The sequence below is a fragment of the Microtus pennsylvanicus genome, chromosome 1, assembly GCF_037038515.1.
Source record: "Microtus pennsylvanicus isolate mMicPen1 chromosome 1, mMicPen1.hap1, whole genome shotgun sequence".
Taxonomy (NCBI): domain Eukaryota; kingdom Metazoa; phylum Chordata; class Mammalia; order Rodentia; family Cricetidae; genus Microtus; species Microtus pennsylvanicus.
The window spans coordinates 141,481,045-141,505,653 of NC_134579.1; the positions used below are offsets into that span (position 1 = coordinate 141,481,045).

The 24,609-nt window shown below is 52.8% G+C and overlaps 1 protein-coding gene across 4 annotated transcripts; it reads left to right on the forward strand.

The window, feature by feature from the left end:
* The first annotated feature begins 129 nt into the window (after positions 1-129).
* Clasrp (CLK4 associating serine/arginine rich protein) lies at positions 130-24,337 on the forward strand. Of its 4 annotated transcripts, none has more exons than XM_075989751.1 (21): positions 130-195; positions 1,282-1,401; positions 8,472-8,569; positions 9,039-9,140; positions 9,305-9,384; positions 11,818-11,902; positions 12,760-12,908; positions 13,642-13,738; positions 16,539-16,617; positions 16,700-16,773; positions 17,708-17,749; positions 18,866-19,081; positions 19,179-19,448; positions 20,504-20,755; positions 20,998-21,037; positions 21,296-21,356; positions 21,490-21,548; positions 21,628-21,674; positions 23,268-23,374; positions 23,997-24,021; positions 24,227-24,337. In XM_075989751.1, the coding sequence occupies exons 2-21, from the start codon at positions 1,303-1,305 to the stop codon at positions 24,267-24,269; spliced, it is 2,025 nt and encodes a 674-aa protein (XP_075845866.1). In that variant the 5' UTR covers positions 130-195; positions 1,282-1,302; the 3' UTR covers positions 24,270-24,337. The 4 variants fall into 4 exon arrangements, 2 of the variants coding, with proteins under 2 accessions (XP_075845866.1, XP_075845872.1); XM_075989757.1 differs by having other exon boundaries at positions 23,292-23,374; XR_012912216.1 differs by lacking the exons at positions 23,997-24,021; positions 24,227-24,337 and having other exon boundaries at positions 20,998-21,041; positions 23,292-23,374.
* The last annotated feature ends 272 nt before the right edge of the window (positions 24,338-24,609 follow it).

Consider the following 24,609-nt stretch of genomic DNA (forward strand, 5'->3'; position numbering starts at 1 on the left):
GCCACCATACAGGTTCCGCCCACAAGTCGAACCAATCCACTAGACCACACCCAGTTCCCCCTGATCCCGCCCTCGCGATTGCGGAAATGCCTTTTGTGCGGCACCGCCTTTCTCCTTCGCTCAACCTCTGACTTCCGTTTCCGGTGTGAGCCGTGAGCGCGCGCGAGCGCAGCAGTGGGAGGCGGCGACCAGCCGGTGAGTGCAGGCGTCCGACCCCGACCTCCCGGCTGCCGAGCGCTGGCAGTCAGGCCTCATCCTTGCCCGGGGCGTTCCTGGGATTGCCGTGGGTGACCACCGGGCCCTGAGGGCCGCCCCACCTGCTTCCGTCCTCACAGGCCTCAGGCTGCGCCCCTCGCCCCTCCGCGGGCCCGAGTCCGCGCCGAAGGGCTCGGCCGGGACCCTGACTCCCAAACGGAGCTCCGCCCCTGCCTCACGCCCACCGCGCCCAGCCGGGCCGGCGCTCTTCTCAGTTTCGCCTGCATGCTTGACCCGCTTCACATCCCCTCGTTCGACCTCAGCCGCTTGGCCATCCCAATCGTCTGTCCACGCCCTTCACTTGGCCTCACCCTCCAGCAGCACGTCGCTGCTGTGCTTCGGAGAAGCTTGCCTTCCCTCCACCAGCCTTCATCTTCCTACTCCGCTGTAGCCCTTCCCCCTCATGCATGGCTCCTGCAGAGCGTCTCTCGGGTTCTTCTGTGAGCCCAGCCCTGGCAGCTCAGGATCAGACACTTCTTTCATTCCAAAATTTCCAATTTCTTTTTTCCAGACTGGCCTCACTATATAGCCTTGACCAGTCTGGAACTCACTACCTAGACCAGGCTGCTCTGGACTCAGACATCTGTCTGCCTCTGCCTTCCCAGTGCTGAGATTAAAAGTATGAACCACTAACACTGGCCAGTTTTTTTCTTTCCTTTCTTTTCTTTTCTTTTCTTTTTCTTTTTTTTAAATTAAAGCAGGCTTTCCCCATGTAGTCTACACTGGACTGGTACATATAACCCTGGCCTTAAACTCAAGGCAATTCTGCATCAACCATCCAAGGGCTGCCGATTCCATAATCTTTCATCTGGACTTTAGCACATTATCTAGGACAATCCCTTTCTAGTAGTGCCCGAGCTACCGCAGCAGGACTGTGTACACATCCTTCTCCTCACTCACCTTCAGGTCTGCTGCATAGCCTCTCCCAGGAAGCCATCAGGGTCCACACCAACTTGTCAGAGGACTGTGGCTCTGCCCTGTGGTTTTTCCAGTTCGTCTGACGTGTCTCGTGCCCTCGTCCCTCAGGTAGAGAGAGGCCTCACCACGATGTGGCACGAGGCTCGGAAGCATGAGCGGAAACTCCGAGGCATGATGGTGGATTACAAGAAGAGGGCGGAGCGGCGTCGGGAGTACTATGAGAAGATTGTGAGTGACCATATTCTAGCATGGGTGGGAGGGCCCCAGAGGGAAGGGTCCTGTCAAGGCGAGAGCCCTGTTTCCACAGCATCCTTCTCGTTCTTTCCACTGTGACTGCTTCCTGGGGCGCTGGAGGAGGAGCTATGGGCTTTACCCACTCTAGACAAGCCCTCTACTATCCTAGCTACCCTGTATCCCTTCTCTTCTTGAGACACGTGTTCTGTAATTCTCTGGCCCAGTCTTCCTGCCCTGTTTCTCCTGATTTACAGGTGTGTGGCCACACTCAACAGACAGTCATTTCTTCAGCCAAGTCGTTGGGGTTTTTGTCAGCTTCTTGTATCTAGTGCAGCCCTGTGTAAAACTGGCATTGAAGTTGGAAGACCCTGTAGCTCCAGACATAAGACTTTACCCCTGGAAAACAAAACAAAACATCCCAACAAACACCATGGTTTGGCCCAAAAGGCCCTTGTGGCCTCTGCTACTCTCTCAGTGACTGAGTATCTTCCCTGGCCTTTTCCATATCTGCCACCAAAGATGGGATGGGCATTGTTTTATTTATTTATTTTTTTTGGAAATTATGTTAGTTTAGTGAAATTTCTTCTAGCGTTCATGACCTCTCCAGTTACAAGCAGTTGGCTAGATTTATAGTACCAGGTATAAAATTTCCAGCATTAAGGAGGACTTAAACCCAATTAGACCTCTGTTGATCACCCCTAAGATAAAAGTGCACCACTAGAGCTATCTTGGTCAGTGTGGTCCATGGGCATGCAGTCAGGTTGGGCATTGGTTTATGACGTCTTCTTTTGTCTAACTCTTGTTTGTTTTGAAGACCCCCAGCTTGAAATGACAGTTGCTTACCTGGCCCAGTCTTTTAGATTCCATTCCTATAGACATTGTACTAACTATAGTGTCGCTGCCTAGCCTTTCTGTTCCCCTTGTCTTCAGTCTTGTCCCTTGCAACCCATCCAACAGACTAGAGAGATCTTTCTGAAGTGCAAAACTGGCCCTCTTCCTCCCTTGCTCAGAATTCTTTGGCTCCTGAGTGTCTTTGGGAGAAGGCCAGGCTCTTGACCGTAGCTTTCAATGGTCTACATAGTTTGTGTTTTGTTTTTTTTTGGGGGGGGGTTCCCCCTAGGAGGTTTTGAGGATGGAAGCCAGGGCAGGGCTTATGCCAAACAGATTTGAGTCACACCCCTAGCCCCTCACTGGGGGATTCTAGGCTGGGGTCTTCCACTGAGCCACTCGACCCTTAGTTTGAATTTTACCTCTCCTCCAGATTCATGCCATTCCATGGTCTGCCTGGCTCCCTTGTTCACTTTTTTTTTTTGGTTTTTCGAGATAGGGTTTCTTTGCGGCTTTGGAGCCTGTCCTGGAACTAGCTCTTGCAGACCAGGCTGGTCTCGAACTCACAGAGATCCGCCTGCCTCTCCCCTGTTCACGTTATCCAGGCCTTCTGGCTATCCCTCTGTTGCCTAATATTTCCTTGTGCATGCAAATTGATGCACCATGTGGAATCAGTTTGGCTCTAGGCAGAGGAATGGAATATGAATGAGTGGCAAACATGACAGAAGTTTGTCTCTTATCTCTGGAAAGTTTTGTTGTGAGGTCTGAGAGAGCTGTGGAGGCTCCAGCTCTTGTGTCTTCATTCCACCCAGCAGCAAGGAGGAAATGAGAGAAAGGGGACAGAGGCTCTCGTGCCTGTTGTTGAGAGGGTTTCTGGGTGTTCTCCTGTGACCCTTGGCCCCTGTCCTGTTGACCTTTCTTCCTCAAGGAAGCAGACATGCATAGGTTCCATGCTGGGTGGGGTTCCACACCAGATTATGAGGTGACCACTGAAGTAGGAGCATGGAGGTGTGTGGCCTGTCGGTGGAGAGCAACCACCTGAGATTGTCTCGCAGGCTGGTTGGAGGATTGGATATCTAGATCAGTGTGCCTTGCCTGTTGGGTGTTTTGTGGCACGGCAACATATCAAAGAGAATTCCTTGAAAGTCAAGCCTGGTGACCCTTTGAGTGTATTTGGAGTTATGTACAGATCATGGAGGACTCAGGCATCTGCATCACCACAAAGCCCACCCCAGCATGGGTGACAGCTCATAAAAGCCACGTCTCTGGAGCTCCCTGCCGTGTTTACAGGTGGTTCTACCAGTGTTCCCTGTCTTTGGCCTTAGTCAGCACTTGTGTTGCTGTGGCAACAACTTTAAGAAGAATGTTGTCAAATTAGTAGTAAGTGTCAGGCCGGGCGGTGGTGGCGCACGCCTTTAATCCCAGCACTCAGGAGGCAGAGGCAGGCGGATCTCTGTGAGTTCGAGACCAGCCTGGTCTACAGAGCTAGTTCCAGGACAGGCTCCAAAGCCACAGAGAAACCCTATCTCGAAAAAAAACAAGAAAACAAAAGAAAAAGTAGTAAGTGTCAGAGCCTTTTAAGTGGCCTTAGCCTCCTGAGCCAGGAGGAGACAGCCACACAGCTCGTGTGTCACAGTTTGTGTAACTTGTGCTCTGGAAGGGTTAACTTATGGGCTGGGATGTGGCTCAGTGGTGAGTGCTTGCCTAGCCAGCACCCTCTCCCCCACATAAAGAAAAGGAAAAATAACAGACTCACAGTCCCTGATATTGCTGGGTACAGTGGAATTGGCATTCAGAGCGGTGGATGGATGCCACAGAGAGAGCCTGAAGAGTGGTGTTCAGGCTCCCCTTCCCTACAGTGCCTAGGAACAGCCCCTCACTGGGTGACAACAAGTGTCTGTGGGGCTCTTTGTCATGGGGACCATACAAGCAGCCAGTGTCCTGCCTGGGAATGTGATCTGCATTAGGATGTGTGGAGCCTAGCTGTGAGAGACACCAGCCCACTGCCGGTGGCTGGGGTGGCCTGGGGGAGTTGTGGAAGCAGGGGTGAGCAAGCCACAGTGGACTGTGGCTGCTGGTTTTACATCCCTGATCGCTGATCATTCTCGGTGACTGCTTTTCTTTGAGTTTTGTGACTTTTCTGTCACTGTTCCTATTCTTGACATCTTTCTTTTTTTTCTTGTTTTTTTGGCTTTTGTTTGTGGGTTTTTTTTGTTTTTTTGTTTGTTTTTGTTTTTTTGTTTTTAGGTTGGATCTTGCTAAGTTGCTGGCTTAGAATTCGCTGTGTAGCTCAGTCTACCCCAACTCACATTCCTTCTGCCTCAGCCTCCCGGGTGCTGGGATCACACGTGTGTGCCTCCATGCCTCTTCTCTAATCAGTCCAGTCATTTGGATAAAGAAACACAATCCACAGGACATGGTGTTGCACACTTTTAATCTTTGCATTTGGGAGACAGAGGCAGGCGAATCTCTGTGAGTTTGGGGCCAGCCAGAGCTGCACGAGCAAGACTGTCTGAGAGGGAAAAAGAGAAAGAGAAACAACCCCTGTTAATACACAGGTGAGATATAAACAAGTCTCCCTCTGGAAGGCCCATGTCAGCCGTGCCCAGTATGTAAGGGTAGTCCTTGGTAAAGGCAGGGATGTCCCCTACACTGAACTGTGAGGCTTAGTGGGTGGAACTTGAGCTGTTGGCCTTGGGCATCCATTGGTAAGTGCTGGAGTTCACGGAGGCAGTGCATGACAGAGCATGTGTGCATGGACTCCAGACCTATCTGAGCTCAGAGGCAATGCAGCCTGGTTGTAAGAGTGGATTCCGTTGATTTGTTTGCCTCTGGTGCCAGGGATGGAGCCTAGAGATTATTTTATTTATTTATTTATTTATTTATTTATTTATTTATTTATTTATTTATTTGGGTTTTTCAAGACAGGGTTTCTTTGTAGTTTTGGAGCCTGGCCTAGAACTAGCTCTTGTAGACCAGGCTGGCCTCAAACTCACAGAGATCTGCCTGCTTCTGCCTCCCGAGTGCTGGGATTAAAGGCGTGCGCCACCACTGCTCGGGTGAGCCTAGAGATTATTTGTGCTAGGTATACATGCTATGTTCATGCACTACTCTCGGCCTGGAGTTTGCGTCTTAGGAAGGGACAGCCTGGTTCTTTGCAGTGTATCTCACAAAGCCAATAGTTAGAAGAACGTCGTTGTCTATGGGATGCATGAATAAGGAAATGGTGGACTGGGTAATGTCTCGGGGGTTAAAACAATTGCTATGCAAGCATGAGAACCAGAGTTTGCTTCCCCAGAACCCACAAAATGCTGGGTAGGCATAGTGGCTCACTTGTAGTTCAGCCTCAGGAGGGCAGAGGCTGGATCCCAGAGAAGCTGGCTAGCTAAACTAGCCCTGTCAGCCAGCTTTGCATTTGATTGAGAGACCTTGCCTCGATGAAGGTATAAGGGAGATGGAGGGTGATTCCTGAGCCCAGGGCCTCCACGTGCATGTGTACCCACCCAAGTGCACACACATGAAAATGGGAAAAGGAAAAAATGTCACTCTGCATACACTGGAGGTGTGTATCCTCACATCCAGTGTGGAACACGGAGCCAGTACAGCAAAACAGTACCACACTCTGGGTATGGAGCTCTGTGAAGTCCTGGTCAGGGTAAGTTACATGTGAGACCCTGTCCCCCAACCAAACAGGAAAACCCAAAAGGCTATATTGTATGATGCAGCTTGATCCTGCATGCCAGTTGATGTAGTCAAACACTTACCTAGAATGGCATTGTTAGGGGCAGGGAGCCGGGAAGGGCATTCTTTAGTGGGTAGAGTTTGCACTTTGCAAGAGGAGGCTGTGGTAGAGATGGACAACCTAATTCACGCTGAGAACCTCTTCTCGTTGGTTGAGGCTTCTACACTGTGCTTACCCAGTTAAGGGCGGGGTGGGGCTTTGGTCAGTGAGAGAGCACTGAGTTTAATCTACTGCACAGCAGAAAAGTTCGAATGAAAATGGTTGAGCATAGATTCTTCGCTAGGTGCTCTTTACCACAGTAGCAATTGCCCTAATATTAACACCTTAGAAAGGAGCTAGGTCCATCTAGGGACAGACGAGTTCTGCTTGATGCGGGTGTGATCTTGAGTGTGGTTTTGCCTCAGTTTCCTCCTGTGGGAAATGGGTGTTTCTGGGGTTGCAGAGGTTGAGTGGAGGATGTTTTCACAAACTGCTTAGCTCAGATCCTGGCTGTTAGGATAGCTTGACTTTTCCATAGTGCCACTCCTCAGGCATGCCTTGACCTGGGGGCGCTTACTTGGGCTCTGTGCCTGTCACTTCTGGGATACAGATCCCTCCAGGGGCTCTTGCAGACTTTACGCTCACCTGGTGTCCCTAGAGGCTTGGCCTCAGGCTTGCTGGAGGCTGTGTGGCCTGAGGATTGAAGGAGGCAGGCAGGTGTGGTGCAAAGGGCTTGATTCCACAGCTACCTGCTGCCCCCTGTGATCTTGGGTAGGCCCTCTCTCTGTCAGCTTCACTGTGAACTGAGGGTCTTGACAGCCCAGTGCTGGGCAGAGTCATGTGAGCAGGGGGCCAGCTGTGGCTGCTCTGGGCCCCTGCTCTGACCTACATCCACCCCTGCTGGGGATGATGGGGGAGCAGACAGAGCTGTGCGTGGAGCTGGGATGGCAAGCAGGTGAGGCTGTTTCTGTGAGGAGAATTCTTTTCTTCTCTTGCTTAATTTACAGGCCCTGGGGACATATCCAGCAGTGAGCAAAACAGATCCCTGCCCCTTGGGATGTTCATGTTCTTGTGGGAGGCTGGTGGCGATGGAGCTAGCTGGGCTAGAATAGCAGGTGCTGGTAGGCGCCCCGAGGAAACAAGTGGGCCCAGTAAGGCATTTATGTGGAGCGGATTAGGGATGCTCTAGAGGAGCCATGAAGTAAGTGAGAGAGCAGCCCTGCTGAGGGGGAACAATAGCACAGAGCCTGGAACTTTCTGGAAGTAAAAGCAGGGAGACCCATAACCTGGACCAGGATAGCCAGGGGGAAAGTCAGGAAGACACCCAGAGCACGCAGAGGCTCTGGGGAGAGGAGGCCATGGCTTGGAGGGACCAGGAAAACATTGCATTGCAGAGGGCAGGGTAGCCACATGCCCCAGGAAGAGACGACCGTGGAGAGCAGGACCCAGCCAGAGCATGACTACGGCAGAACTGTGGGAGCCAGCTCAGGATTTACAGTGCAGCATTGAGCTTCCATCCTCTCCCCCAGTGATGTAATGTGACCCCAGGAACTGCCAGGCCAGAGCTCTCTACCTTTCCTGCCACCAGGTTTATGCTTCCCATGGTGCTTTTGTGATTTGAATTTGTAAGTCCTCCCCTAAGCTAGGACCCAGGGTTGAGTCTCCAACTTAGGTATCCTTTTGGGGGACTGGTATTTATTTATTTATTTATTCATTCATTCATTCATTCATTCATTCATTATTTTCCGAGACAGTTTCTTTGTGTCGCCTGGGCTGCCCTAGAACTTGTTCTGTAGACCAGGCTGGCCTCAAATTACAGCTCTACCTCCCTTTGCCTCCTGACTGCTGGGGTTAAACACCTGGGCCACCATCCCCAGCTCTTTGTTTAGCTTTTTCTCTTCTGTAGTTTCCTTTTGGTGCTAAGGGTAGAGCTAGGGCTTCCTGCACTGTCCCATGGCTACAGCCTCAGCCCAGGGTCACTTGTGTGCAGTTCAGTTTCCTTGTGCCTTGCCTGTGCTGGCTGTCAGTTCCACCACCCTAGGGCATATGGAGCAGGACTTTGTCTGCCTGGTATCTCCCTGGAGCCTGCAGACATGCCTGCCGCTTGAGTGATTTCGTCGCCCTCAAGGCTGCTGCAGGCCAGTGCTCACATTGTGCTCTAGATGAATGGCCCCGGATAGACACAAAGAGTTAGGGGTAATACTTTAGACAGTATGTCTGTAGCCCGGGTAGGCTTTTAATTTACAGTCTTCTGCCTCAGTTTCCCAAGTAGCCAAGAGAGATAGGCTGGCTGTCAGGATGGCTCAGCTAGAGCAGAGTTCAGCACTGCTGGCCACATCTGGGAGGGCACAGTTCCCTGTCCCAAATGGTGGTTCGGATGCTGGCTGTGCACTCTGGCTCACCTGTAAGGTGTGGCCAGGGACTTGACCCAGAGGCCAGCTGACCACTAGGCCTACTTGTGGAGGTGTGGTGGGCCTTGGCTCCTTGGTGACCTCTGACCTGTCCCTCCCTGCAGAAGAAAGATCCCGCCCAGTTCCTGCAGGTGCATGGCCGCGCCTGCAAGGTTCACCTGGATTCTGCCGTTGCCCTGGCTGCTGAGAGCCCTGTGAACATGTAAGACTGTTGAGGGGTGGTATAGTGTCAGAAGGGACTTGGGGGGTACTCTTGAGTCTGCAGTAGAGTTCGGGTAAGGACTGGCTTCTGTGTGATTGGGTTGGGAAGATTGTGTGTGTAAAGTTGACTGTTAGAGGTTATGTAGACAATCACGGTGTGGGGAAAACTTAGCGCTGACTGAAGCTCACAGGGGCAGGGGCGGAGGGGATGTTTCAAGGTGATTGTGGTTCTTTTAGTGGCCTCCTTGACCTGGTTTAAGTTCCTTGTTGCCTGGCTCTGAGAAGTGGGCCAGTAGATGGATGGCTTTGTTGTTGGGACCAGATCTTAGATGTAGTTTGGGGGTGTAGCATCGAGACCTGAGCTGGAGGTGAGAGTGAAGTGACACTGGGGGTCAGAGGGACTTGAGATGGTAGGGACCGGGTGCTTGGATTCTGAGTCCTGCCTCTCTGCCTCACCCCTCCCATCTCAGGATGCCTTGGCAAGGGGACACCAACAACATGATTGACCGCTTTGATGTTCGCGCACATCTAGACCACATCCCCGACTACACCCCCCCACTGCTCACCACCATGTAAGTCCTCGGAGGCGGAGCTGCCAGGGACCCCATAGCAGCTCTCTGCCTCGGTATACCTGTCACCTTTCTTGGGCAAGAAGAGCCTTGTCCATTCCTCCCTTAGTCAGAAGCCTCCCCACTTTTCTTTGGTTTACCTTTCCTTTAACCTCTCGCACCAAAAGCTCCCCGGAGCAGGAGTCGGACGAACGGAAATGTAACTACGAGCGGTACCGAGGCCTGGTGCAGAACGACTTCGCCGGCAGTGAGTGGCGGGGCGGGGCGGGGCATGGGGCATGGGGGCCTGAGGCTCGACGACCTAGACCAGGCTCACCCAGGTACTTGCTGCTGGTTGCCCTTGGTTCTGTCCCAGTCTGTGTACCTCCTCTCCCTTCTGGGCCTTTGTCCATGAAACTAGCACAGGGCTCTCTGGAGTTAGAGACTTGGAGGTTTCTGCCCAGGCCACCTCCCATCCCTTCCCTCCGAGTCTGTGTAGGATCCTTTAACTAAAAAAGAAGAAGGGTGCACATGCACTGCGCCCACTGCATGGGCAAGGGTCGCAGGAAGAAACACTGCTTTGTTGTGAGCAAGACCTCGGACAGTTCGACTGGCCTTCACTGGGGCTCCAGAAGGCGAGGACTCCCCCACCCCCCACCCCGGCTTTCCCTGGAAGGCACATCCTCATGGGAAGTCTTTTCTGTTAGCTCATCTGGCACACCTGCATGTGACTGGGGGTGTGGCTTGTGTAAGGCTAGGGAACTGGCTCAGTAGTTAGTCAGTAGTTAGGAGTACCTGCCATGAAAGCCTAACAACCTGGATTTGATCAGGAGACCCCACTCCTGAATTGTCCCCTGACCTCCACATGCAAGCCTTGTTACATGTGCGCATGGCATGCATGGACACATGGGTGTCTGTTTGAGAATCTGTTTCTGTCCCTAGCATTGCAAACATAAAACAAACCCAGAAGGGCAGAGGACTCCTTAGTTTCCTTTTCCCCGTCAGTGCTTTGTGCTGGGGATGATGCAGGGCCACACACACACAGACGCTAGGGGCCTGCTCTCCTGTCTTGCTGCACCATTGGATCTCGGGTTATGTTTCTTACTGTCTACATGTTTGAGACAGTCTTACTCTGTAGCCCAAGCTGCCCTGAAACTGGTGATCCCCTCCCCCCAGAGCTGCAATTATAGGCAAGGATCCCTGTGCCCAGCTTGACGCCCATTTTACAGACAGGACTCAGAGGTGTCTATGGAAGTGGAGTCTTCACTATGGATACAATTGTCCAGGGTCACCTACACACAAACCCCTTTACTGGCAGGTCTCGGGTGTCTGCTCCAGGGGTCAGCTTGAGAGTTCAGGGATTACATATGCAAATCTTGCTTCACACTGGCACAGGAGGCCTGCACATGGGCTTGATAGTCCCAGATTTCCGTGTTTTAAGATGCGTTTATGTATTTCTTAATATCATTAATTAATTTATTTATTTTTTGGTTTTTTGAGGCAGGGTTTCTCTGTAGCTTTGGAGCCTGTCCTGGAACTTGCTCTGTAGACCAGGCTGGCTTTGAACTCACAGAGATCCGCCAGCCTCTGCCTCCCGAGTGCTGGGATTAAAGGCGTGCGCCACCCCTGCCCAGCAGTGCTGTCATTTTTGCCCAAGCCTTGATTCCTTAGAGCTAGAGCCCGGGCTTCCCTTACTTCTTCATTCACTCCTACAAGCAGTGTGTCCTCTACTGTCCAGTGGTGGACAGAGAGCCACGGCATAATCACACGAACAGTTTAAGAACAAGCCTAGGTTAATAAATAAATAAATTAAAAAAAAAAAAAGAACAAGCCTAGGTAGTGTAAGAGACCGCTTGCTAAGCATTCCTGAAGGGAAGGAAGGCAGAGCTGGGTATACATGCTTTCTACTGAGCCAGGGAGAGGTGTGGATTCCAGTCCCTGGGATAGAGTGCATAGAGGTTCTGAGGTGGGTGTCTGCCACGGCCAAGAAGAGGCCGTGCTGTGTTACCTAGCCCAGACACCAGGTGCCACTGGTAGAAAGCTGAAGTGCTCAGGTTGGTACAGTGACCCAGCACCAGAAGTGCTCCAGAGGCTGAGGCGGGGGAATCTCATTTTCAGGGCTTGCCTGGGCCAGCCTGAATAACATTGTGAGACCCTGTCTCAGAAAGATGGGGATACAGTTTCATGGTAGAGCACTTGCTTGTCATGCAGTCTTAAGTGTCCCTTCACCCTCCCCCTTCAAAAGAAAGGAAAGCTAGGCAGAAGCCTGCAGAGGATAGGGAGAGCTGAAGGGAAGCCATGCTGCCTAAGTACCCTGGGAAGCTCCTGAAGTGGGTGCTGGGGGTGTAGGAGAGCATGATCTTCAGACACCCCACCAGTACAAACCAAGCCACAGGACCGTATGGGGTGGTGGCCAGTGGGGTCCACATGATACCCAACACTTACGGGCATGCATATGGTTCTGGAGGCCAGAGAGGCCCCATGACAGCGATAGGGCCCCTAAGTCGCAAGTACTCACTCTGTCAGTGATCCTACGTTACACATTACCAGGATCACAGGGAGAGTGGATCATCTAGCTGATGTTGTATACCAGAGTGATTTGAAGTAGGGGACCCTGCCTTGGCTGCCCACGCCCTTCTCTGCACTCCACTCCACACGCACATATGCCAGGCTGTGCTGACCTCTGACCTCTCCTTGCCAGTCTCTGAGGAACAGTGCTTGTATCAGATCTACATTGATGAACTGTATGGAGGCCTCCAGAGACCCAGCGAGGATGAGAAGAAGAAGTGAGTCAAGGGCTGGTCTGATGGGTGGGGCCAGCCCTCCCACCTCACCACCGCAGTCTATGGTCTATACGTGGAGAGGAAGAGTCAGCAGCAGAGGACAGGCTCTGACTGAGCTTGTTGCTCCCACTTTGCAGAGTAGGAGTCATGAGCCCTGTGGGGAAACTGCCTGAGTGTGAGTCTTGTGGAGAGGGCCGAGGGAAGGCAGCCTCTTGGAGTCAGCCTTAAGTCAGGAGCTGTGAAGAACATGGGTGTTGGGGGTGTCATGCACTTGTTCCAGTGCCTGCATGCAGTAAGCTTGCCACCTAGAGATGCTGATGTCACTTTGCAGAGGTTGGGGTCCTAAGCCCAGGGTTGCCAGCCATCTCAAAAGCCAACCTGGCTGGGCACTGTAGTTGGAGCCCTGATCATATCTGGGAGCACCCACTGTAGGATCTGCTTCCTGACATGCTTGGGTACTTCCCAGACACTCAAGCCTTGGCTTCAGGATAAGGGTGCTGGGATGAAGCAGGGGAGTTGACAGCAGAAATCAATAGTGGCCTCTCAGTGTGTCCCCTGAAAGCAAAACTGGGGCACACTTTGTAAAGACGGCTCTGGCTCTGCACTCAATGAGACTTAAGACCTGTGCAGCCAGTCTTGTCTCCTGACAGGAGTAAGCCAACATGGGCAAGGCGGGGCAGCCCAGGACAGTGCCTGGGCCAGGAGGCCAGGAGAGGAATGGGAAGGACCAGGCCATAAGCGGGAACTAGAGTGGAGCATCTTAGGTGGACACATGTTGCCAAGGACTCAGGATCTATCATGGGGCTTGCCTATGGCCCTACTCCTGCTGGGTAGCCCCTGGCTCATGACTCATTTCACAGGCTGGCAGAGAAGAAGGCTTCCATTGGCTATACCTATGAAGATAGTACTGTGGCCGAGGTAGAGAAGGTGGCCGAGAAAACAGAGGAGGAGGAGTCACCAGCTGAGGAGGAGAGCAATTCGGATGAAGATGAGGTCATCCCCGACATCGGTGGGGTCCCCTCTCTGCCCTCCCCACCTGAAGCCCCTAGGCATCGATTTTGTGTCTTGTCCCTCACCCTCTGTAGGGTACCCATGCTTACAAGGCCTTCCTCTGCCCCAGCTATAGGACCTCAGCCTTCCCCTGCTTCCCTGGCCCACTCCCAGCCTTCTCTGTCCCTGTCCCCTCTCCCAATCATTTCTGGGCCCTGTTTCTATAAGATTTTCCCACCTTGGGGCTGGCTTTTCCTCTTGTACCTGGGTCAGCCTTTCTTTTCTCTGGGAAATGAATCTTCCCCTTTCCTAGAGCTGCCCCCATCCAGCATCTGTCACTCATCCCCATGCTCACCGCCTTTCCTCCTATGGAAGTCCCCAGTGAGAAGACTGCGGCTGCCGCCTTTCCAGCTTGCTCTTCCTGTACATGTGGGCTTAGCCTCAGGCAGAGCTGATGTCTCCTGCCCTCCCTCCGTGCGCTGCTCTGATGCCCGCCCCACGCCTGTCTCTGTCCACCTCCCATCCTCTTCTCTTTCCTGCACTCCATCTGCAGACTCATCCACCCTCCCCTATTTGTCCACCCTGTGCAGTATGCTGTCCTGACCAAGCCCCAGCTTGGGCCTCAGCAGAGCCAGCACAGCTACATCCTCCCTGAAGGTGTTCTACCTGGTAGACCTGTCCCCACTTGGGGCACTACCCCCTTCTATCTTCTCCTGGGACTAGGGTCCCTGACAGCCTTTCTCTTGGTGCAGACGTGGAGGTGGATGTGGATGAGCTGAACCAGGAGCAGGTGGCTGATCTCAATAAGCAGGCCACAACCTATGGCATGGCTGATGGAGACTTTGTCAGGTGAGACCACGCTGGCTTGACATGCTGGACTCTGTCCCTGCCCTGACCTCCGAGGCACCTCTCTGGTACCACAGCTATCCTTCTCAGCCTATGAACAGTGCACTGGTGGGACTTGCTGCAGAAACAGATCCTGTCACACAACGTGACCTAAAAACTACTAGGTTCCTTGGGGACAGCACCCTCTTGTGGTGCAGCTTTATGCATTATTCTTCACATGATCACATGGCAGGAGCCTCTGCCTGTACCAGGTCATACCTTGCCAAGCACTTTCTGTGGAACCTAGGGATCAATCCCAGGTCGCTACCCAAGTCTGAACCCACAGCTCTCTAGTACAGTGATTCTTTATTGTTTGTTTGTTTGTTTTTGTTTTTGAGACAGAGTTTCTCTGTGAAACATCCCTTGCTGTCCTGGAACTCACTCTGTAGGTCAGGCTGACCTTGAACTATAGAGATCCACCTGCCTCTGCCTCCCAGGTGCTGAGATCAAGTGCGCCACCACCGCCCAGCTAGCACAGTGATTCTTATTACAGTTCCTTGGTGTTATGGTGATCCCAACCATAAAATTGTTTTTGGTGCTACTTCATAACTGTGCTTTTGCTACTGTTATGAATTGTAGTGAGAATATGTTTTTGGCAGTGGAGGTTTGTTAAAGGGTTTGACCCATAGGCTGAGAGCTCTTACTCTAGCAGTTTGACCACTGTCAGGAGCACACGGCCATTGGCCTCACCTACCTGGGTCCCTCTCCCTTCCCTGACCGCAAGCCCCAGTGTGGCCTCCTCACTGGAGTTGTTCAATGCCTAGTCTGTCTTCTGAGCCCTGTTGCCATTCACCTTGCCTCACCCCTGGGCACCCTACTCCATGATTTCTCAGGCTTTCTGTGTGGCTCTTACCTCTGTGCTGAGGTTTCCTGTGTAGTTGGCACTATCTGAGGGACCCTATACTCAGTCTCCTCGTGCTTGAAGTTTCCCAAACTAGAGCCTTGAGCACTCTTTGAAGTCTCCAGTAGCTGGGATTACAGGCTTGCATTACCAGGCCTAACCAGGCCTGGCTGGGTTGATTGCTTTCATTTGTTTTGTTTAGTAAAAGTAGCAAGGATATTTTTATTTGCAGAATGTAAAAAAGGGATGAAGGTATCTCCTCCTGCACCCCCTCCCTGTTCATTTGGTTTTTTTTTCTTGTTTGTTTTTAAGGTTTTTTTTTTTTTTAAATATTTATTCATTATGTATACAGTATTCTGTCTGCATGTATGTCTGCAGGCCAGAAGAGGGTGCCAGATCCCATTACAGATGATTGTGAGCTACCATGTGGGAATTGAACTCAGGACCTCTGGAAGAGCAGTCAGTGCTCTTAACCTCTGAATCATCTCTCTAGCCCCGTTTGTTTGACTTTGAAAAGGGTTCTCAAAGTATCACCAGGCTATCCTCAATCCTCTGGCAATACTGGGATTTCAGGTGTGAGCCACCATGCCTGGCTAGTGCTGAATGTGTTCTTTTTCTTTTTACTTATTTATTTGGAGATAGGGCCTCAAACTTGCTATATAGCTAAAGATGGCCTTAAACTTCTGATCTTCCTGCCTCCACATTGCCAGTGTGAGGATTTAATGCTGCATTGTTCTTCAAAAAATTTTATGGGCTGGAGAGATGGCTCAGCAGTTAAGAGCGCTGATTGCTCTTCCAGAGGACCGGGGTTCAATTCCCAGCACCCACATGGCAGTTTACAACTGTCTGAAAATGCAGTTCCATGAGATCTGACACCTTCACAACAATGCACATAAAATAAAGTTAAATAAATCATTTTTAAAAAAAATTTTTAATTTTTTTTTTTTTTTACCTTTCTTTGGTTTTGCGAGAATGATTTTCTCTGTCTATTCCTGGCTGTTCTCTGTTGCTCTGTAGACCAGGCTGGCTTCTAACTCACAGAGATCCACCTGCCTCTGTCTCCGAGTGCTGGGATTAAAGACGTGTGCCTTCACTGTCTGGTGGGTTCTGTTGTGTTTTGTTTTGGATTTTATTTCATTTTATCTGCATGCAGTTAGTTCCGTGCATCATGTGCATCTGGTATTTGCAGAGGACAGAAGAGGGCGTTAGGTCCCCTGGAGGTGGAGTTAACATGCAGCTGTGAGCTGTCAGATAGATGTGGGTGCTGGGAACTGAACTCAGGTCCTCTGGAAGAACAGTAGGTGTTCTTAACCTGTGAGCCGTCTCTGCAGCCCCAGGCGCTGAGCTCTCACTCCTAAAGCAGCACCTGTCTTTCAGAAGGTTCTTCAGGAGAGCGCTTGTGGTTATGTTGTGTTTGGGATCCCAGCACCCACATGGTACCTCACAGCCAGTTCCTCCAGGGGCACCAGGCACACGGGTGATACACAGACACACTTGCAGGCCAAATACCCATACACATAAAACAAATGTAAAAACGGATTTTTTTTTAGGTGCTCAATAAAATCTGTTGAATATATCAAAGAAATTTGGTGTAGTGGCACACACCTATGATCCTCAGATCCTCTGAGGCAAGAGGGTCTTAAGTTCAGAATCAGCCTGGGCTACAGAACAAATTCCATGAAAGGGAAGGTCAGGAAAAGAAAAGAAAGGGCAGGGATGCGTGCGTGTACATCAACTTAGTTAAGAGGATTACTTTAGTGAGTTCAAGACTAGTCAGGCCTGTAACTGCCATTCCTCAGGGAGAAAGAAGGAAAGAGTTGTATCCTAGAATCCCGAAGTACCATTAGGTCCCTGCTGTCTTTGCTAGGGCTCTGCTCACCCTGTGACCTTTGCCCTTCATGCTGATTTCCTCTCCTTCTGCAGGATGCTACGGAAAGACAAGGAGGAGGCAGAGGCCATCAAACATGCCAAGGCCCTGGAGGAGGAAAAAGCCATGTACTCGGTGAGTTCTGGGTAGGGTGAAGGGGGCAAAGGTGTGTCTCTAGTGAAGGCACACTCCTCACCATCCTGGCACTTCTCTCCAGGGCCGTCGTTCCCGGCGACAGCGAAGAGAGTTCAGAGAAAAGCGGCTGAGGGGCCGCAAGATCAGCCCTCCCAGGTAGGACTTTTTTCCTGGGCAGCTTTGCTCACAGCCAGGGGCTCAGGAGCACAGCTGTGGCTTCAGGAAGGAGTGCTCTAATGACAAACCTGGAATGACAGTTACTAGTGAGGAGTAGCATTGTATGTTTTCCTCTGCCACCTGCCATCTAACCCTGCTGGCCTGGGGACTCTTGGGGAATGGACAGGAAGCTACTGGTGATGGCTAGAGGAACTGTGGCCAGAGCTCAGGGCCCCAGTCATGTGGATTTGTGTTGCTCTGTGACCTCTGGAGAGTCTAGATAAATGACTCCTCTCTTCTAGCTGGGCTCTTCCTCTGCAAAGTGGGGAACCCTTACCTCCAAGGAGAGGGCCTGAGCCACTTCCCACATGGAAGTCTTGAGGCACTCTATCCACATGAGGGGAGGCTTGGCCTGGTGACCCTAGGCAAGTCTCTGATAAAGGAAAAGGACTGAATGTGGCTCTAAGGTTTAAACTGCTCAGGGCTAGGCAGCCCTGGATTCTCATTATTACTGCTTTTAATAATAATAACTCAGTGGCCCTCTCAGTATATTGACTCAAAATTCTAGATGCAGGCCACATACCTGGGCTGGGATCTTGGCTCCTTCACTTTTGAACAGTGTGACCGTAGGCAAGCCACTTGCCCTCTCTGGGCCTGTTCCTGTCCTATGAAGAGTCGCTGAGTTAAGTTAGGCACTCTGTTGTTTTCACACCAGCATCGATCAGGGACTGGTTATGGGCAAGTTCTTCCAGTGTGGGGTTGGAAAGCCGGCAGCACCAGGGCTGCTCATGCTGTGATAAGGAGACAGGTGTGGGTTCCCCATAGTCAGGGTGCATAGGCATAGTCTGCAGCACTGGGGATCTGGGTGGGAGAGGCCCAGGATTCACACCCGCCCACTCTCAGCTCTCCATTGTTTTTCCTGTTGTCTACATAGTTATGCCCGCCGAGACAGCCCCACCTATGACCCCTATAAACGGTAAGTGTCAGCACCCAGGACAAAGCCATCATCTTGTGGTCTGTGGGTGGTTGTTGAATCCATATCAGTTTTGTTTTTCCAATTTATTTTCCTCAACACCGTCAACAGAAGAGGCTATGGTACACACCATCAAATACGGCATAGGGGATCTGGAGATTGGGTGTCTTTAACACACACTCCCAGAAATAGTATGCAGTGCCAGGCCTGACAGCCTCACCCAGCAAGCATGGTGCGGGTCCCAGGGTGTCCAACTTAACTTCTGCCTGCTGCTCTCTTAAGGCCAAGGGTGGGGCCTGGTGGGGCTTTTGTGTTGGCTGCTTTGCTCGAAAGGGTGTTCCACTAGGCCCCAGGATCTCAGGATGAAATTAAACTACATGGAACAGCTGAGAATTTACTCTCCAGGTCTATTGAAACCCGGAGGGAGCCTCATGCATAGGCAACTATACCCAGCCCTTCATTTTTACTGACTACATAAAGCCAGGCATTTTCTTTTTTTTTCATATTTGTTTACTGAGACAGGGTTTCTCTGTGTAGCCCTGGTTATCCTAGAACTCTATGTAGAGTAGACAAGGCTAGCCTTGAAATAGCCAGAGAACTTCTGGCCTTAGCCTTCCCAGTGCCAGAATTAAAGGCATGCACCACTACCACCCCCAGGCCCATCTTCTGTTTTGAAAAATTACATTTGTGTGGGTGGGTGGGTGCAGTGCATATGTTACAGGGCTGGGGGTAAAATGGCAGCTTAGAGGAATACGGTCTCACTGTGTGTGGGTTCAGGGGTTGACCTGAAGCTGTCACGCGTGGGAGCACAGCGAGGCTTTTCCTGCTGAGCCTTCTCACCAGCTGCAAGCTTACTTGGTTTCTCTGTGTAACAGTTCTGGCTGTTCTAGAACTTGCTCTCCAGACCCGGCTGGGCTTGACTCAGTAGTAGGATTAAAGGCATGTCCCATGACCAATTAATTTATTTTTGAGACAAGGTCTCTCTTTGCTCTGGCTGGACTTGACCTCCCTATGGATGTTTACCTGACTGGCCTCTAGCTCACACAACCCACTAGGGCCCTGGTGCAGCTGGGGTGGGTTCTGAGTGCTGACCTCCCTTTTGCCCACCCTCTGCTGCAGGTCACCTTCGGAATCCAGCTCTGAGTCCCGCTCCCGCTCTCGCTCCCCGAGCCCAGGCCGCGAGGAAAAGATCACTTTCATCACCAGTTTTGGGGGCAGCGATGAGGAGGCAGCTGCTGCAGCCGCCGCGGCCGCCGCATCGGGGGCCACCCCCGGGAAGCCCCTTGCACCCCCCCAGCCCGGCGGCCCCACTCCAGGCCGCAATGCCAGTGCCCGGTCGGTAACGCTTGTGGGCACCCAAGCCGGTTCCCGGGGTGGGGGGGTGGGGAGTTCCTCTAAGGGCAGTGGTGCTGATGGCCCCGTGCTCCCACAGCCGCCGCTCCTCCTCGTCCTCCGCCTCCAGGACGTCCAGCTCTCGCTCCAGTTCGCGCTCCAGCTCGCGCTCACGCCGTGGCTACTACCGGTCTGGCCGCCATGCGCGCTCTCGCTCGCGGTCCTGGTCCCGCTCGCGCTCCCGCTCCCGGCGCTATTCGCGCTCCCGCAGTCGCGGACGGCGGCACTCCGAAGGAGGTTCCCGAGACGGACGCCGCTACTCGCGCTCGCCAGCCCGGCGTGGCGGGTACGCGCCTCGCCGCAGAAGCAGGTCCGCACTCGCATTTGGGCGGGTGCTGGCATTGGGGAGGCAGGCTGGGGACAGATTGCTCTTTTTCAGTAAGCACCTATTTGGAAGCAGGACGGGGTAGGTGCCCAAAATTTGGGGTGGGGCCTGATAATTCTTCAGGGACACTGGGCATGGAGGTGTCTCTGACTTCTGCCTGGACTATCCAGTCTGCAGGACCTGGGAATCTGGTGGGTGGGGCTATAACCTTTGTGGAAGGGTCGGGTTCCCAGGGGGCAGTGAAATATGGGCTGTGGCTGCTTTTAGGTTTGGTGGGGGAGAGCTCAGAAGCAGGGGCAGGCTTACTGACCCAGCTGGAGTTTGTTCTTTCGTAGAACAGGCGCAGTCTAAGTGTTGAGGGTAGACCCTGGCCCTGCTTATGATATGTAATGTTGCCGTGCCACTGCCAGTTTGCTGTGTGTGTGTATCAGTCATAGCGCCGTCCACCTGTGGGAGCTGTAACTGCCAGGCTCAGGCCTGGCTCCCTCATCCTCGTGTTGCTCTAGAGAGGTTGAGAGTACTTGTTTCTTGATGGCTGTGGTCACTCAGGACTGACGACAAGCACTAGTCAGCCCCGGTAGATTTGTTACATATTTAGAAGTTGACTTCTGAATCTTTTCTGTAGCCCGATCACAGGAGAAAGGCTGGGGAGGGAAGCGGAGCCTATCACAAACTGGATGCCAGCCCGAGACTCTCACTAGTACCCCAAGCGGGGAATCTCTGGGACTGTGCAGCCTGTCCAGGGCTTGAGTGCTGGTGCTGGCTGATGTGTGGGGTAGGGAGCGCCACAGGTGTGGAGCAAAGTGGGGCACCTGAGTGCCCTGAGCTGGGCCACCCCCGGAAGTTAGCACCTGGGTATCCCATGAGATAGAGAAGTGTGTCCAGCATACTCATGTTCTAGAATGTGCCCAGGGAGGCGCAGGAGCTTTCGGAGGGAAGTATGGGGGAGGGGAAAAGTGGACTGAATATACTCAACCCTATTGGAGACCCATGGCCTTGGAAATTGAGGTGACAATCCTTCTCCTCTGCTACACTACTAGGAGCCGCTCCCGTTCAGGTGACCGCTATAAGCGGGGTGCCCGAGGTCCCAGGCACCATAGCAGCAGTCGTAGCCGCAGCAGCTGGTCCCTCAGCCCTTCCCGAAGCCGCAGCCTGACCCGTAGTGGAAGCCGAAGCCAGAGCCGGAGCAGAAGCCACAGCCGCAGCCAGAGCCAGAGTCACTCGCCATCGCCCCCAAGGGAGAAGCTGACCAGGCCAGCAGCGTCCCCTGCTGTGGGCGAGAAGCTGAAAAAGTGAGTAGGGGCCTGGCTGGAGCTGAGGGAGCCCCCACTGGATTCATTTTGTGGGGAGGTGTGTGCACTGCCATATAGAGGCATTGCCATCATGGCCTCGGCTGGGGTAGACTGTTAGAGAGGGATGTGATCCTGCCTAGGTTCTGTGGGTCAGGAACACATTCTGAAGGTTCTGGAGCCCATGGCTAATGGCTGTCCTGAGGCCCATGGTAAGGGTAGCACTCCCATCTCCTCCCACCCAGGACCGAACCTGCCGCTGGTAAAGAGACAGGAGCTGCCAAAGTCAGTAAGAATTTGGAACTCGCCCGTCTAATTCCTGTCAGCAGCAGTGTCCAGAGCTGGGCCCGGTTGGCCTGCAGGGGGCCCAGGGGGAGGGGAGAACCAGCCCAGGGACTACTCTGGGGAGGGGCTACCCAGGCAAGCTAAGTCCCATCCCTGCCTCCCACGGGGCTCCAGCTGGCCCCCAAGTCCCAGGCTCTTGGCTGAGGTGGGCTGGACGAACTCTGGGCACCCACGCCTGTCCCGCCCCTTCTCCCGCAGCCCAAGCTGACCCCACAGGAGAGGCTGAAGCTGCGGATGCAGAAGGCTCTGAATCGCCAGTGTAAGTCCCCCCCCCCCCCAGTCCAGCCAGAGCTGTGGGAAAAGTGGGATGACCTCTGAGCCTGCCAGAGCAGGTCAAGTGGTGGTGTGGGGACCCTGAGCACAGCCCTCAGCCCCACAACCTTCCTCCACAGTCAAGGCGGATAAGAAGGCTGCTCAGGAGAAGATGATACAGCAGGAGCATGAGCGCCAGGTCAGGCCAGGCTCAGAGGGGTGGGGCACTTGGGTGCAGTGGGGGGCTGAGCCACCCCTCACAGTTGTTTCTGCTGCAGGAGCGTGAGGATGAGCTGCGCGCCATGGCCCGAAAGATCAGAATGAAGTAAGGCCCTGGCCTGTGGTCAAGGCAGCCCTGCTGCAGGAGGCTCCCCTCCCCTCCCCTCCTTTCGTTGGTTTCCCCAGCCCATTGCTGTCCTCATGTTCAGGCGGCTCTTCCTGATGGCCTAGGCCCCTCACCTTCTGACCTCATGTCTGAACAGCATCCCCATACTCTCTGGCCTCCCCACGTCTGACAACCGTGTCCTTGGTGTTTAATGCTTAATAAGTGGTAAAGTGAAGCCCACTCCATGGTGGGTCTCTTAGGTTAGGGGCTTTTCCTTTCCCCTTTCTTCTCTTGCGTTAGATGTTGGGCTGTGGTCAGAGTCCTGGGCCTAGATCATAGGCTTGGGGTTTTGTCTTAAGTCTCTCTGATCAGGTGAAGCCTGAAGTGGCTCGGTGCCCACCACACTCACCACACTAGACAGCTAGGATTAGTACCCAAGTCCTCAGTTTGCCTGGGGCCCTTAGGAAAAGCCTGGGCTGTTGTACTGTGTAACAGGGTAAGGAGGGGAGCCAGTCAGGGATGGGGTTCTGGACCTGTCGGTTCTTTCTGATTTGTGGGCTGCCTTTCTCTGTGGGGCAATGATGGGAATGGCCCCTGCCTCTATATAGTTAGGCATGTGACCTCCTGGGCTGTGGGGGAACCTGCTGCCGCTCCTGCTTTCTCGTTTTCTAAAAACAGATATACACACATGTACATATATACATATGTTTTTGGTTTTGGGGTTCTTTTGGTTTTTTTTTTTAATTATTATTTATTTATTATGAGTACAATATTCTGTCTGTGTATATGCCTGCAGGCCAGAAGAGGGCACCAGACCTCATTACAGATGGTTGTGAGCCACCATGTGGTTGCTGGGAATTGAACTCGGGACCTTTGGAAGAGCAGGCAATGCTCTTAACCACTGAGCCATCTCTCCAGCCCTGGTTTTTTTTTTTTTAAGATAGGTTTTCACACTGTAGCTTTTGGTGGCCTGGAATTCACTAAGTTGCCAGGGTATCTCTGAGTTCATGGCAATCCTCCTGCTTTATCTTCCCAAGTGCTGGGACTACAGGCATGAAACACCATGCCTGGCTTGCTGGGAGGAGAGGGAAGAAGGAAGTGAGCAAGCCAGCAGGGCACACGAAGTGGCGCATGCGTGGATGTCAGAGGACAAACTCCAGATATCAGGACTCTTTCCAATGTAGGACCTGAGGATGGAATTCGGGTTGGCACAGTGCTCCTGTGAGCTGTCCTGTCGCATATCATTATGCACCGCACCTTCAGAGGCTGCTGTCAGGTGGAGGAAGAGGCCAGGCCTGGTGTTTCCCACCTGTGATATCAGCACAGGGGAGGATCCTAAATTCAAGGCCAATCTGAGCTACACAGACAAAAACCCTCTGAGTCCAGGGACTGGGACTGGGTTTATGTTGGCTGGCTATGTCGGCTTCTGGTGTTTCCCCTCACTGTCTGCCTCATTCCTGCCTGAGCTTCAGTGTATGCTGCTACTCACTGGCTAGGAGCACGTTAGGCCTGGCTTTCCTGGTAGATACAGGGCAGTCCAGCCTGCGCAGGGACAGGTGCCTACAGCCCGCAGGTGCTCACTCCTCCCTGTTGGTTGCCTCCCCTCTCCCCCTGTAGGGAGCGAGAGCGACGAGAGAAGGAGAGAGAAGAGTGGGAACGCCAGTACAGCCGCCAGAGTCGCTCACCCTCTCCACGCTACAGTGAGTATTTCGCCTACCATTGCTACAGTTCCCACATTGCCAGGGTCAGGAGAGTCAGGCTGCTTCTCGGGACCATTAGAAAAACTGGGTGTGGTGGTTCTTACCTAAAATCCAGCACTCCAGGGCTAGAGACCAGGGTTACCTGGAGAAATCCTGCTTTAAATAATAAAGGAAGAAAACAGTTCTGATCTGGCAGTCTGGAGAGTGGGGCAAGAGAGTCCAGCCAAATTTACACACACCACATACACACATGCCACAAAAAAAAAAAAAAAAACAGCACTGTGGAGTCTCACACAGGAGGCTCACTTGTTTTGTTGTTTGGGAGCAGCCTATGTGGGGAATTCATCTTATTGTTTAAAAAAGTACTAAACAGTTTGACAGACACTGGGAAGACAGAAGGATCTGAGTTTCTGAGTTTGAGGCCAGTCTTGTCTACACAGCCAGTTTCAGGCTAGCCAAAGGCAACATAGTGAGACCCAGTCTCAAAACAGTAGGATCTTGCTTGAGGCACACACAGACTGCAGGTGCCCCACCTGAGCTGAGAATGTGGGGAGGGGCTTCATCCTCGCAGAGGTGGCCTGCTAGGTGGAGGCTGCCTGGCATCACTGTCCTTTTCTTTCAGGTCGAGAGTACAGTTCTTCTCGAAGGTGAGGCTGCTGGTCCAGCTACCAGGGGTGACTCTCCAAGTCTCCTTTGCCTCTTCATTTGGTGTGGCTGGACTTGTTCCCTGGGGAAGACACTCCTCCTTCTCCCTCCTTCCCTCAGCAGCCCAGTCTCCAGGCCTGTTGGTGCATGTGTGCATGGGAGAGGTTCCCAGCATCCCACCCTCATCGTTTTCTCCCTTCTCCGCAGGCGCTCGAGGTCCAGGTCCCGAAGCCCCCATTACAGGCATTAGGCAGAAGACTGAGTGGGGGCTGCGATGCCGTGGGTTTCTGTAGTAAAATAAAAACTAACATTATTTAATGCCCTTTGCTGCTTGCTGTCCTGAGTAGGTGGGACTTGCAGGCTACATGCAGCTGAGGACTGCTGCAGGTGCGGCCTAGCCTGCAGGGTGTGGTGAGGGGGGCCTGCCCAGGAGGCAGGGGCCAATCAGTCAAGGGCTCAGGCTGTGTGGCATGTGCGGACAGGGCCAGTGGATGACGGGCTAGGACTGGACTGCACCCAGGGGCCTCTGGCGACAGGTCCAGGCCTCTCCTTGCCCTTGCCCGGCCCCTGGCCTCACCCACACCAAGAAC